A 12,885-nucleotide genomic window follows, 5' to 3' on the forward strand; every position below is an offset into this window, starting at 1 on the left:
ACAACTAGACAATAGTTTTCTTAGCCTGTATGAATATAAGACTGTCTCTTAAGTTCTAATCTTTGGGCCCTAAACTCTGTGATGGTGGGTTTGGAAGGAATGATACCTCCGTTGCCAGATAAAAGGGGGGCTGAGGGGTGAGTTCCCACCCAACACATTGCCCTCTGGTCTTGCTGTTGGGTAGGGGAGATGGGGCCACTGCCCATGATCTCTGGAGTACACAGGATCCCAAGCTGTTGCTTGTACTTAAGGCCAGCCCTATATACTGTACTGTGACTTTTACCCCTAACACTGTACTGTGACTTTTTACCATTACATTTTTTTTGCCTCTTATCTTTCTGAAAAATGGATTAACACATGGGATAGATTTTTTTTATTTGTTTTTGTTTTCCCTTCTCGCTCCAATCCTTCAAAGTGCAGGTATTGCAGGGGAGAAATCTCTCTCTATGCATTCTTGGGAACTTGATGGTAGCTGCCCTAACTCAGTTACAAAACTGCCCTTGCACACAACACATTTTGATCCATGAATCATGGAGACTTACAGCATGCGTGAAAGTCTCACCACATCCCAGTGAGGTAGGTCATGACTAAAGCAGTATGGCTTGGTGCATGGGACTGGTAGTCTGAACTCCCAAGTCCTACTTTGGTTGTGATGCTGACTGGTCCTGAGATCTTGTCTTAGGCTTAGGTTTGTCTTAGATAGTGTCTTTGGCTGTGATTTTTTCGGAAGGTGCTTACTGAAGTTGAGCATGACTCCCATTGAAATTCAGTGGACATTGGAGGCCTCACACCTTTAGGCTCTTTTGAAAATCCTAGCCTTAATATCTCTCTCACCTTTTCTATCCGTAAAATGAGGATAATAGTGCCCTTGTTTGTAAAGCGTACCTTGCATTCATGTATGGTTTTTGATGAAAATTATCTTCCTCATTTTACAAATGATCAACCTCTATAGCACAGTGTGTCTCCATATAAGCAATTTTTTTATCCTCCTGAGCCCTCTGGGCTGCTCTCTACTACTGTGATGTCTAGAGGGTCCAAACACTTGAGCCTCGTCTGTGCTAGCACTCCCAACATTGCAAGTGCAGATAGAGCTGACCAGGTTTACAACAACAGAAGGCTTACACCCCTCATTGTAGTTGAGGCCCCTCTCTTGGTGTCTTGTTTGCCCCCCAACAGTATACAAATTCGCTCACTTAAGAATGCCGCCATCCAAATATACAAACGACAAGGATAGCCTAATTAGATCACGTCTGCAGCACAGTGACCTCAATACAACATGGCTTATCAAAGTCAGCTGACTGCTCCATGGCAAGATTGCATTATATTCATATCCTCAGGATATTGCATTTTTGTAAGATTATCTGGCAATCGGATTACATTGTAGGCACACTGTGTCAGTCCGATCCTAGCAAGGCAGCCTAGTGAAAATACTTGTACAGTTGGCTGGTGCTTACTAAATTGAATGTAGAACATACATTCCTATCCCTTTCAATACTGCTGTATAAACTTCGGTTGCAAACACAATTTTTTTGTATGCACAGGCCATATGAATTTAAACTCCAAGGACAGGTCTGCATGTATGAACTTCTTGGTGTATATAGCAGTGTTAGCATATGTTAAATATACATTTACGTTGATATCTTGCAACATGTCTACACAATTCAGTATTTAACACCTGTCAAAAGGAAGTAGGGAGGGCATTGAGTCCAAGGACTAGAACAGAGGATTAGGAGTCAGACCACTGAGTTCTAGTCTCAGTTCTGTCACTGGTTGTTCACGTGACTTCAACAACTATCTGAACTTGGGGCCCAATCCAGTGCCCATTGAAGTCCATGGAAATCTTTCCATTGGCTCAATGGGTTTTGAATCAGGCCCTTAAACTCTCTTCCTGTCACAGTTCTTCCTTGTGCCACAGTTTCTCTAGGAATCTGAATACTTTTCTCATAAGCTTGTTGGCATGATTGTAAAAGAGGTTTGAGACAATACATCTGAGCTTTTGTGCTGGTGATCCTTCTATACTGAGAGAGAGGGAGCTACTAAAGAGAGGAATAGTGGTTGAAAAATGGAGGGTGGGGTTTGTTTGGTGTGTGAAATATCAAAATCTTTTATTAAAAAAAAATCTGCAAATTTCAACTAGCTTCTGTTAGAGATCTGAACTGCAGAATTAAATCTAATCTAATGTTCAGAGGGCTTTGGATCTAGGGTTTTTTTTTTTGTTTGACTTCTGCATGTGTAGCAATACCAATGAGAAGGGCCCTACCAAATTCATGGTCCATTCTGGTCAATTTAATGGCCAGAGGCTTTCTAAATTGGTCAATTTCATGATTTCAGAAGTTTACATCTGAAATTTCAGTGTTGTAATCATGGGGGTCCTGACCCAAAATGGGATCATGGGGTGGGCGGGTGGGAGTTTGCAAAGTTGTTGTGGGGGGGTCCCCAAGATTGCGACCCTCACTTCTGTGCTGCCTAGGCAGCAGCCTCTGAGCTTCCTGCAGTTAGTGGAGGTTCCTAGAGGTGGGTAGGATCTGCCCCGTGCTGCTAGCCAGGTCAGTTAAAGATTAAGGCTGGGTGCCCCAGTCCCAGAAGAAGCCCTGGGGGATGGAAGCCCGGAGCCTGGGTTGCCTCGGCCTAGGGGGTGGCAGTGCGGAAGCTCGGGCTGCCCTGGCTGCAGCTGGCAGGAGCAGAAGCCCCAAACCCGGGCCGGAGCTGCTGAGGGAGGAAACCTGGAGCCTCAACAAGAGCCATGGAGAAGGGAGGAGTGGGGGGCAGTAATCTGGCTCCCAGGCTAACCCGGCTGGAGCGGCAGAGAACAGAAGCCCAAAGCCTGGGCTGCCTGCAAGCCCTGGCTGGAGCGGGGGATAGGCCTTGAGTCCGGGCTGCCCTGACTGCAGCTGGCGGGAGCAAAAGCCCCCAGTCCCAGGAGCCGCCGGGGGAGGAAGCCCCTAAGCTCTGTGCCAAGAGCCGTGGCCGGACCCCTGAGGTAAGGGGGGGGGGCGGGGGGAGAAACCCGGAGCCCGGGTTGCCCCAGCTGCAGCCACTGGGAGCAGAAGCCCCCAGCCCAGAGGAGCTGGGGGAGCAAAAGCCATGGGGGAAGGGGGACAGAAGCACAGAGCCCAGCTTCCGGGCTGCTGCAGCGTAAAAGTGAGGGTGTACCACCCTCATTTCTGCACTGCCTCTGGAGGTGGGTCTGATCTCCCCACCAAGAGCAGCCATGCAGGGGAAGGACAACTCCTGTCCCTCCCCAGCTGTCCGGACTAACAGTTAGGAGCCCTGGGCTCCCAGCAGCAGGGGAGATCAGAATTAATGGGGAAGGGCTGATTTCACAGTCCGTGACACATTTTTCATGGCTGTGAAATTGGTAGACCCCTACCGGTGAGATGTGGTCACCAAAACTTTAGGTGACAGATGTATTTTGCTTTTTGGCTTCTATGGTCCTCTGGGTTTTAGGACAGACATGAAAATAAAAACCAGTATATGGAACTGTTTCCTCAAATACCTAGATGTAATTGGACGAGGTAAAAATGCTTTGGTGATAGGAACAGTGTTTACTCTAGGATCCATCTGTTTCAAGCAATCTTGCATCAATCAGAAGAACCCAGTGGGGCACGGAGCGGAACATGTGATCCTGCCTACGTAGGCCTTTAATAGAAACTTAGCTGTGTGTAAACAGAGATTAACTCTGAGGTGGTCCTATATGGCTCTAACCCAAGGAACACTATTCACTCTATCAGTGCTATACAGTGTCTAGAGCCCTGTTTGGCCAAATAGTAGTTGAATCTGAGGTTAAGCAATGGTTGAAGTTTATTAAAAGGAAAGTAAGGATGTTCTTGTGGCTAAAGCCCAGGCCAGAAGTGGGGATGCCTTTATTCTATTTTGACTTGTTCAGACTTTGTGTGTGTGTGTGACTGTGTATATTCAGGTAGTGTTGAGAGGCCAGAACAGGGCTCCATTGTGTTAAGTGCTGAACACACATAAGGACTTCAAACAGTACCTCTCTCTCAGAGCCTAGTTTAAGAACTATCTAAGAAATGCTGACACACTCCATATGAAGAATGGATTTAAGGCCCCTACACAGCTCTTCCAGGACTTCTTGCTTTTGCAAGGAAGGGGAAACAAAAACAGAATCCACCAAAATCCAAGTGCCTCCAATGTGCAGACTTTTGCTAAATCAATTATTTATTATTTGAGTAATATTTACAATTAGGGCTGTCAAGCAATTAAAAACATTAATTGTGATTCATCACACGATAAATCTCAATGTTAATAATAGAATATCATGTATTTAAATATTTTTGGATCTTGTCTACATTATCAAATATGTTGATTTCAGTTATAACACAGAATACGAAATGTACAATGCTCACTTTATATTGATTTTTTATTACAAATATTTTCACTGTAAAAAAACAAAAGAAATAATCTTCAAGTGGTTGCTTATGTGTATTCCACAATTGGTGTGCGTGCTCACCACGTGCACCGGTGCCGGAAGTTTTTCCCCTAGCAGTACCCGTAGGGGGGAGCGCCCCCTGCAACCCCTAGAGTGGCGCCTGCCTGGTGCGGTATAAGGGGAGCTGCGTGCTCCCCCGACCCTCAGTTCCCTCTTGCCACCAGTAAAGGTGCGTCGGAACTGCTCTGCTCCAGCTTTGCTGTAGCTCGTCCCCAGAACTGTTCGTTAGTACCTGTAGTTAGTTAGCTGTTTAGTTAGTTAGTTTAGTTCGTCAGTGATCCTGGGACAAGGCATGCCCCGCACCCTGGGGTTTAAGTCGTGCGACTCTTGTAGGCGTTCTATGCCAAGAAGTGACCCGCACGCAGACTGTTTGCGCTGTTTGGGAGAAACCCATATCAGCGAAAGGTGCAAGATTTGCAAGTCATTTAAGCCTTGGACCAAAAGAGAAAGGGACATTAGGCTCTGGGCCATCCTGATGGAGTCGGCGCTGACCCCCACTCCGGCACACCGCTCCCAACCGGTACCTGGCACCGCAGCATCGGTATGTGGCGACCCTTTGGTGCCATCGACCAATTGGCACCGCTCCCCGTTCACAGGGCACGCCAAGAGGGCCAGAAAGACTCCCTCTTCACAGCGGCACCGAGGGAAGTCTGGGACAAAGGCTAGGCCTATGTTGGGCAGTCCTTAATCCCCACCGGGCCCCAGGCCTCCGACTCATGTTGAGCGGAGTAGCCCAGCCCCTTTGGAACAGGCCTCTCCAGATATCCGGATGCCGTCCACACCCGGAGCTCTCCAGGCGGCCTGGGATGTTATGTCTGTGCCGATGCCCGGAGCATCACCGATGTTGGCCCCACGCTCCAGAGGCAAGCCGCCACTGGGATCTCCGCAGTCGCCCCCAGCCTGGTACTGGTCTCTTTCGAGGGTACGTTCCCGATGCCGTTCACTGGGCAGAGTCCATGTGGATCACCCTCAATGCTGACCAGACTGTCTGGGTTCCGTCCAGCCGGGACTCTCAGCACTGCTCGTCCTCCAGGAGTGAATATCGACGGGACTGTGGCAGGCATCGCCAACAGTCTTCATCCAGTCGGTCACGGCACGGTCGTCAATGCCATTTCCGCTCAGACTCCCGCTCCAAGTCTCCGCCAAGACATCGCAGCCCTGGGTGTCAATCACCGGTCTCTTGCTGTCATGGGTCCGCTCCTCCTGTCCATGTGCACCGCCTTGGGTCTGTTGGTAAACAACACCAAGTCCACGTTAGTCCCGGTCCAACGCATAGAGTTTATCTGAGCACTCCTGGATGCAGTGTCGGCCAGGGCCTCTCTCCTGCCAGACAGATTTGAGAACCTGACAGATCTCATTGGCTCGGTCACAAGGTTCCCGGTGACAACAGCCAGGGTTTGCCTGCAACTCTTGGATCACATGTTGGCATGCACATACGTGGTCCGTCACACCAGACTCAGGATGAGGCCCTTCCAGCTCTGGTTGGCCTTGAAGTTTTCCCAGGCCACAGACAGGATGGACAAGGTCCTCACCATTCAGGACTCTGTGATCGCCTCCCTACGGTGGTGGTCTGCCCCAAACAACATGCTCCAAGGTGTCCCTGTTCAGGGACAGGGCCCCATTGTTGGAGCCGGTGTCCAGTGCGTCGGACCTCGGTTGGGGGGCCCATGTGGGGAACTTTCAGACCCAAGGCCTGTAGTCAGCTCAAAACCTGACCCTACGTATAAACGTCAAGGAGCTCAGGGCTGTGCAGCTGGCGTGCATGGCCTTCTGCTCACATGTGGAGGACAAGGTAGTCAGGGTCCTTCCAGACAACATGGCCTCGATGTTCTATATCAACAGGTAAGGTGGGGCCCGATCCTCTGCCCTCTGCTACGAAGCCCTCCGGCTGTGGGACTTCTGTATAGCCCATGGCATCCACCTGAAGGCCTTCCACCTACCGGGCGCCCAGAATGAGAGGGCGGATCGCTTGAGCAGGGACTTTTCCTCGCAACACGAGTGGTCCCTCCACCCGGAAGTGGCCCACCGGCTCTTCCGAAGGTGGGGAACTCCCCAGGTAAACCTATTCACGACTCGGCAGAACCGGTGATGCCCCCGGTTCTGCTCCAGGGGCGGTCTGGGGAGGGGTGTTGTCTCCGATGGCTTTTTCCTGTCCTGGTCAGGCCGACTTCTCTGCGCCTTCCCCCCATTCCCTCTAATCAGCAGGGTCCCGGAGAAGATAAAGATGGACAAGGCCTGGATCCTCCTTATTGCCCCGGCGTGGCCCAGGCAGCATTGGTACGGGACCCTTGTGGGCCTGGTGGCAGTTCTGAGCCACCGTCTCTGCCCCAAGCCTAACGCCCAACGAGGGGCGCCGTCTCCACACGCTTGATGTGCAGCGGGCTCTGGCTTTCTACCTCGAGTGGACCAAGCCGTTCAGAAAGTCCTCGTAACTGTTCATCGCCTCGGCTGAGCGCACGAGGAGCCAGCCGATTCCCACTCAGCGGCTTTCCAGTCGGATCACTTTGTGCATCTATTCCTGTTATGAGCTGGCGGCTGTCCCCCTGCAGCCCATTGTGAGGGCACACTCGACTCGGGTGCAGGCCTCGTTGGCTGTCTTCGTGGCCCACCTCCCCATCCAGGACATTCGTGGGGCTGCCGTGTGTTCTACGGTTCACACGTTCGTCTCGCACTATGCAATTGTCCCCCAAACCAGGGATGACGCCGGGTTCGGCAGGGCTGTCCTCCGTCCTGGGAACTTGTGAACTTCTACCCACCTCCAACAAATATAGCCTGGAACCACCTGTTGTTGAATACACATGAGCAATCACGCGAAGAAGAAAAGACAGTTACCTTTTTCGTAACTGGTGTTCTTAGAGATGTGTTGCTCATATCTATTCCACATCCCGCCCTCCTTCCCCTCTGTCGGAGTTTTCTGGCAAGAAGGAACTGACGAGTTGGGGTGGGGGGCACACAGATCCCCTTATACCACGCCAGGCAGGTGCCACTCCAGGGGTCGCGGGGGGCGCTCCCCCTCTATGGGTACTGCTAGGGGAAAAACTTCCGGCACTGGTGCAAGTGGCGAGCATTCACATCTGTTGTGGAATAGACATAAGCGACACATCTCGAAGAACACCAGTTACGGAAAAGGTAACTCTTTTTTTTCAGTTCGCCTAATACAAGTACTGTAGTGCAATTTCTTTATCATGAAAGTTGAACTTACAAATGTAGAATTATGTACAAAAAAACCCTGCATTTAAAAATAAATGAAAATTTTAAAGTCTGCAAGTCCACTCAGTCCTATTTCTTGTTCAGCCAATTGCTCAGGCAAACAAGTTTGTTTACATTTGCAGGAGATAATGCTGCCCACTTCTTGTTCACAATGTCACCTGAAAGTGAGAACAGGCAGTTCTTATGGCACTGTTGTAGCTGGCATTGCAAGATATTTACATGCCAGATGCGCTAAAGATTGATATGTCCGTTTATGTCCCTTTATGCATGGAGATTGCATTACAGTACTTGTGTGAGGTGAACTAAAAAATGCTGTTTCTTTATCGTTTTTACAGTGCAAATATTTGTAATAAAAATAATATGAAGTGAGAAGTGTACACTTGATATTCTGTGTTGTAATTGAAATCAATATATTTGAAAATGTAGAAAAACATCCAAAATATTTAATACATTTCAGTTGGTATTCTATTTAACAATGCAATTAAAACTGTGATTAATGGCGATTAATTGTTTTAATTAATCACGAGTTAACTGCGATTAGTCGGCACCTCTATTTATAATACATTTTAATAGCAAACTAAAGGCATTTCAAGAATTGAGCGCTGAAAATTTAGAAAATAAAAAATTATCCTATTCTAAGCCAGATGGCAATGAAAGACAACTGGGCCTTGATGCCAGAGTTCCTGCATTCCGCCTGTAATACTGATTTCACTATTAATGTGGGTTTGGGTTGGGGCCTCTGTGTGGAAATACAATGTTTTTGTTTTGGTGGACAGTGTTTCTTGTTAACATCTTATGAGTTATCTATCTTTCCTGCTGAGTTTAGAGTATATTTCCAGACAAAAAATACCAAAGTTGAGTACATATCAATTACTTACAGGTAAAAACACCTATTTACAAAAACAGTGTTATAAAACAAAACTAGCAATCAAAATTAAAGGGAATGCAGAGAAAAGGTGAAATTTCAAACATTGTAGAGTATGGGAATTCTTTTGCTCGTGACTGCTTTACATTTTTGTGGCTCTCTTTGGAAGGAAAAAAGTTAGTTCTACATGCTTTTTTAGAAAATGGTAATTTAGGTGCTTGAGTCATTTGGAGCCATTTAAAAATCCATGAGAGCCTCATGGGCTATCAAGAGGTCCATACTGGACCAGAGATCAATGTCCCCAGTATAGCTTTCACTCTGTCAGAACTGGCCACAGTTGTAAAGGGCAGGTTTTTCAAAGGCAGTTTATGCCTTTTTGAAACTCTCCCCTTAGATCCCCGAGTATTCCACTTCTTAGAAGTTATGAGAATAGTGTAAGGCCAGACTTGGCAAAGAAGCATTGGAAGAATTTTCAAAATATGTTAAGAACCTTTTTTTTTTTAAATGGAGTTCTGTATCTTGGAAATGGCTTTTCAGAATCACCTCAGGTTTGCTGTCTCTTGTATCTGCCTCTCTCCCACACTCAACTCCTCCACGCCCCAAAAAATAATAAAACTGAAACCCTGTCTCTTGTGTATAGACTTTTTCCATGCAAAATGTGAAGTTGAAATGACTTTGTGTCATTTAGAGGGAGGCCAAATGAGGCCTTAGAGTGGAAAGCTGGTCTCAAGCCTGACTATGGAGAGGCGACTGCCTCTTCCTCGTGCCAGTCCTCTACTTCCTTCACAGAATGACTAGTGTGCTTAGGATGACCATATGTAGTGTTTTGGCCGGGACAGTCCCCCTTTTCAGCTTGGTCCTGGCCATTTCTACCTTTTTTGCCAAAACTGAGCATTTGTCCTGGCCGCAGGGCAGAGCAGAGAGTGGCGGCTGCTGTCCGGGGGTCAGCTGAAGGCAGCATTGCCTGTCAGCAGGAGAGTGGAGAAATTTGCTGCTGGCAGGCAGCGCTTCCTTCAGAGCTGACACCCCCCCCCATCCCTCCCCCCAGGTGGCGTGGAGCTCAGCAGGTCAGCCCCAGCTGTGGGCGGCACAGGGCTCTGGTGGTGTGGACCTTGGGGAGGGGTCAACCCCAGCCCCACTGCAGGCAGCACTGAGCTCAGCAGGTCAGCCCCAGCTGCAGGCCAGCCCTAGCCCTGGGTGGTGTGAGGAGGGTGGCTCTGGCGAGCCCTGTGCTTGGGGGGGTGGGAGCGGGGAAGGGAAGGGAGCAGCACGGGTGAGCCCTGGGCCATCCCATATTTACTTTAAGAAATATGGTCACCCTAATGTGCTGGGTCTTGAGCCCAGCTCTCTTTGAGATGAAGGTCACAGTCAAGTTATTCCCTTCACTCTCTCTCTCATTTCCCTCCCTCCTTTCTTCCAACTCTTCCCCCCCCTCCCCCCCCCCCCGGTCATTCTGCTCAAACAGCAGCACTAGCCTCAGATTAAATTTGGCATTGTGCTACAACTCCAAGAGACCAGCCAAGAAACAACCTCTCCTACCAGTCAAATAAGGGTGTCCTGCACACCCAAAGCCAGTTTTGATCTGACATAGAGACACCCCTCTGTCCCATGAATGTCATTGTAGGCTGCTGAAGACATTCTGCTTTTGCCCAGGCCGTACATAAGATGGGACTCATGACCAGACTTGGTAGGTCACATAGTAATGAAGACTCAGCTGGGACACGTGTTTCAGGACTAGATGAGATGGAGTAGGAGGGTTGGGGGTGGGGTGCATGTGTGTCTCTGGTACAGTTTCCTGAAGGATGTTCCCGAAACTGTTGCTCCGTGAAAAATTGCATACGTCATAGTGTCCTGCTTGGTGATTTAGCCTCAGTCTTGGTTTTCATCAACAGCAAGAAAGGGGTGACTCTTCTGAGACTGATTTGAACTCAAAAAGTAATCACCCCCACCCGATCCTTAGTGTGGACCATATCTCCTACAGACTGCTTTCATACTGATTTGCTCATTTTAAGGCCATATTATCCCCTGTGCATGCTTACTACCATATAAGAGACTGGAAACACAGTGAGGTTACGTCTATCATATTTCAGTGGAATTTAAAGATGTGTCCATATATTGTTTTTTTCTCTCTCAGGGTCTCTTTATAGTTGTACAATAACATCGGGTACATTTATGCTCTAGATAGAGATAAAGTGAAGTGGAAGTGATTTGCTGAAGGCAGTTGAAAGTGTTTTGCTCTTTCATATCTTTCCTAAAAATGTTTGTAATTGTATAGTTTGTTGAATTCAAAGTCTTCATTTTTTGTTTTTGTTTGCTTGCTTGCAGGGGACACACTTAGAAGAACCTGTATGGGATCCTAAGGACTTAACAGATGGATGATGTGCTTACGATGATTAAGGTAAGGGAAAGAGTCACTTGTTTTGGCATCACCCAATTTCCCCTCTTCTTGAAGCAGGCCTTGGGATTTAGAAGGCAAATTATAGTCCTTGCTTTATTTAAAATTTACTAATAATCAAAGGTGGTATTGGGACACTGCTAAAGTACGAACTTGTTCTTAGGAATGTCTCTTTAAATGGAGAAAAAATTGTCTTGCATTTTAGGAATAACCTGGAACATATACAATGGAAAAAATACTATCGTCTTCCTTAAGGATAATAAGAAGCTCTTTAAATTGTAAAAACTTTTATTTGAAGAGCTCGGTACAGTATTTTTTGTTCTCTTGAAACTAAGTGGTTGAGTTTGCAATTCAGGTTCTCACTTGTCATTTTGAGCCACTAAGTAGAATATATTTTATTAGTCTATTTCCATCATATTGAAGTGCTGTGGTCAGCTAGTCTGTCCCCAGATGCCATGGTCGGTATAGAAGTGTTGCAACTGCTGATTAATTAGATACAGAAGGATTCTTGTTTTGCTGAAAACATGAATGTACTGGGCAAAGATTTGAAAAGCAAATATAAACGTACTCAGGCCTGGCATTTATTTATAGGTATTTTTGTGACACTCATCACTGTAGTAATTTGTATCTTGTCTATATTTACACTTTTCAGAAAGCTTCCTTTGTTTCCATTCTGCCACTGGTAGCAAAAATGGAATGTTTATGTAGACAGTGCACTTTCACCACCACGATCTGTGCAGAATTAGGTATCATAACAGTAAAACACCATTACACTACTCATTATTTCTATTATGGTAGCATTGAAAGAGTTTATTTGTCCCAGGCTTTGTACACACACACAAGCCGGTCCCTGCCCTGAGGAGTTTCTTGTTGAATTAGACAAGTCAAGGGGCAGGAGGGAAAACAGACAGAGGGTTCGCTGGTAGAGCTGGGAGGAGAACCCAGGTTTCCTGATTTTCATGGTAGTGCTCTATCCACGCTGCCTGTTCTAGCCGCACTTCCTGTTCTACATTAGTTCTGCTCTTGCAACCGTCTGGTGGAGCTGTACTGGAACTATTGTAGAGACAGCGAGAATTACCTTGTGTGTGTTGGCCGTCACTCCAGCAGTGTTCTGCTGACCACCAATTTATATTAAGCTCTCTGCAGATAATCCACTTAAAAAAAAAAAAAAAAAAGCAAATGTGAAATACTGTAGTGAGATTAGAAATATGAATTGTCAGTCAAAAAACTATACCCAATACAGTAGTTTAGAACTTTTTTCGTGATATTAGGATTCACTGATACTGTTTGGCACTGTGCAAGACAGAGGGCTAGAAACTGACACCCCTATTCATCTTGAGTAGTACTTTACTCCATGAAGAGTCCAAGAGGAAATTAACAGGGGAGGGGGGTTGTCTACTTGTGAGTAGGATATTCTGGATATAGGCAGGATGTTCCATGTATGGGTGGTGGTATGTGGTGTGGGCAGGAATATTAAATCCAGATTTGTTCTCTAGGTTTCCAGTTAGCTGTCCTTTCTTTCATTCATGGTTTGTATCATTACTTACCTTCTTTGGCATCCTTTCTTCTGATCCCCTTTGTCATGTGCAGCTCACATGGCCATAACTAGAAGGAGATGATTGAGACGGGCAGCACAATATGTCATGATGTTATGTTGCAGACATTAGACTGCGTTCATAGAAACAATGTTAGTTATGCACAGGAGAGACCTCTTAGGTCATTGTCCTTCTGTCAATAAAGAATTCTTACAGTATCTCCTTTTATGCTCGAGTTTTCCTTGGCTGAATGTTCCACAACCTAAGAGATTTCACCATTAGGTAACTTTTTCCTGTTGTTCAGTCTAAATGTTTCCTTGCTCAATTTCATCTTACAACTCCTAGTTATCCCCCCCACTGAACACCCTACATGAAGGCTCCCCTCCCTCTCCCACACCCACTTGCAGTTCACACCCTCCAAATCCAAAACGTG

General features: G+C 47.0%; 1 protein-coding gene across 3 annotated transcripts in view; it reads left to right on the forward strand.

The window, feature by feature from the left end:
- Positions 1–12,885, forward strand: part of PTPRA (protein tyrosine phosphatase receptor type A) — a 262,183-nt gene that overhangs the window by 120,189 nt on the left and 129,109 nt on the right. For all 3 annotated transcript variants that reach the window (XM_048846355.2, XM_048846354.2, XM_048846356.2), the window contains one exon: positions 10,848–10,920. In XM_048846355.2, the coding sequence (XP_048702312.2) occupies positions 10,894–10,920 (27 nt within the window). In that variant the 5' untranslated portion in view covers positions 10,848–10,893. The remainder of the gene's footprint in view (positions 1–10,847; positions 10,921–12,885) is intronic.

Source organism: Caretta caretta, chromosome 4 (assembly GCF_965140235.1).
Source record: "Caretta caretta isolate rCarCar2 chromosome 4, rCarCar1.hap1, whole genome shotgun sequence".
Lineage (NCBI taxonomy): Eukaryota > Metazoa > Chordata > Testudines > Cheloniidae > Caretta > Caretta caretta.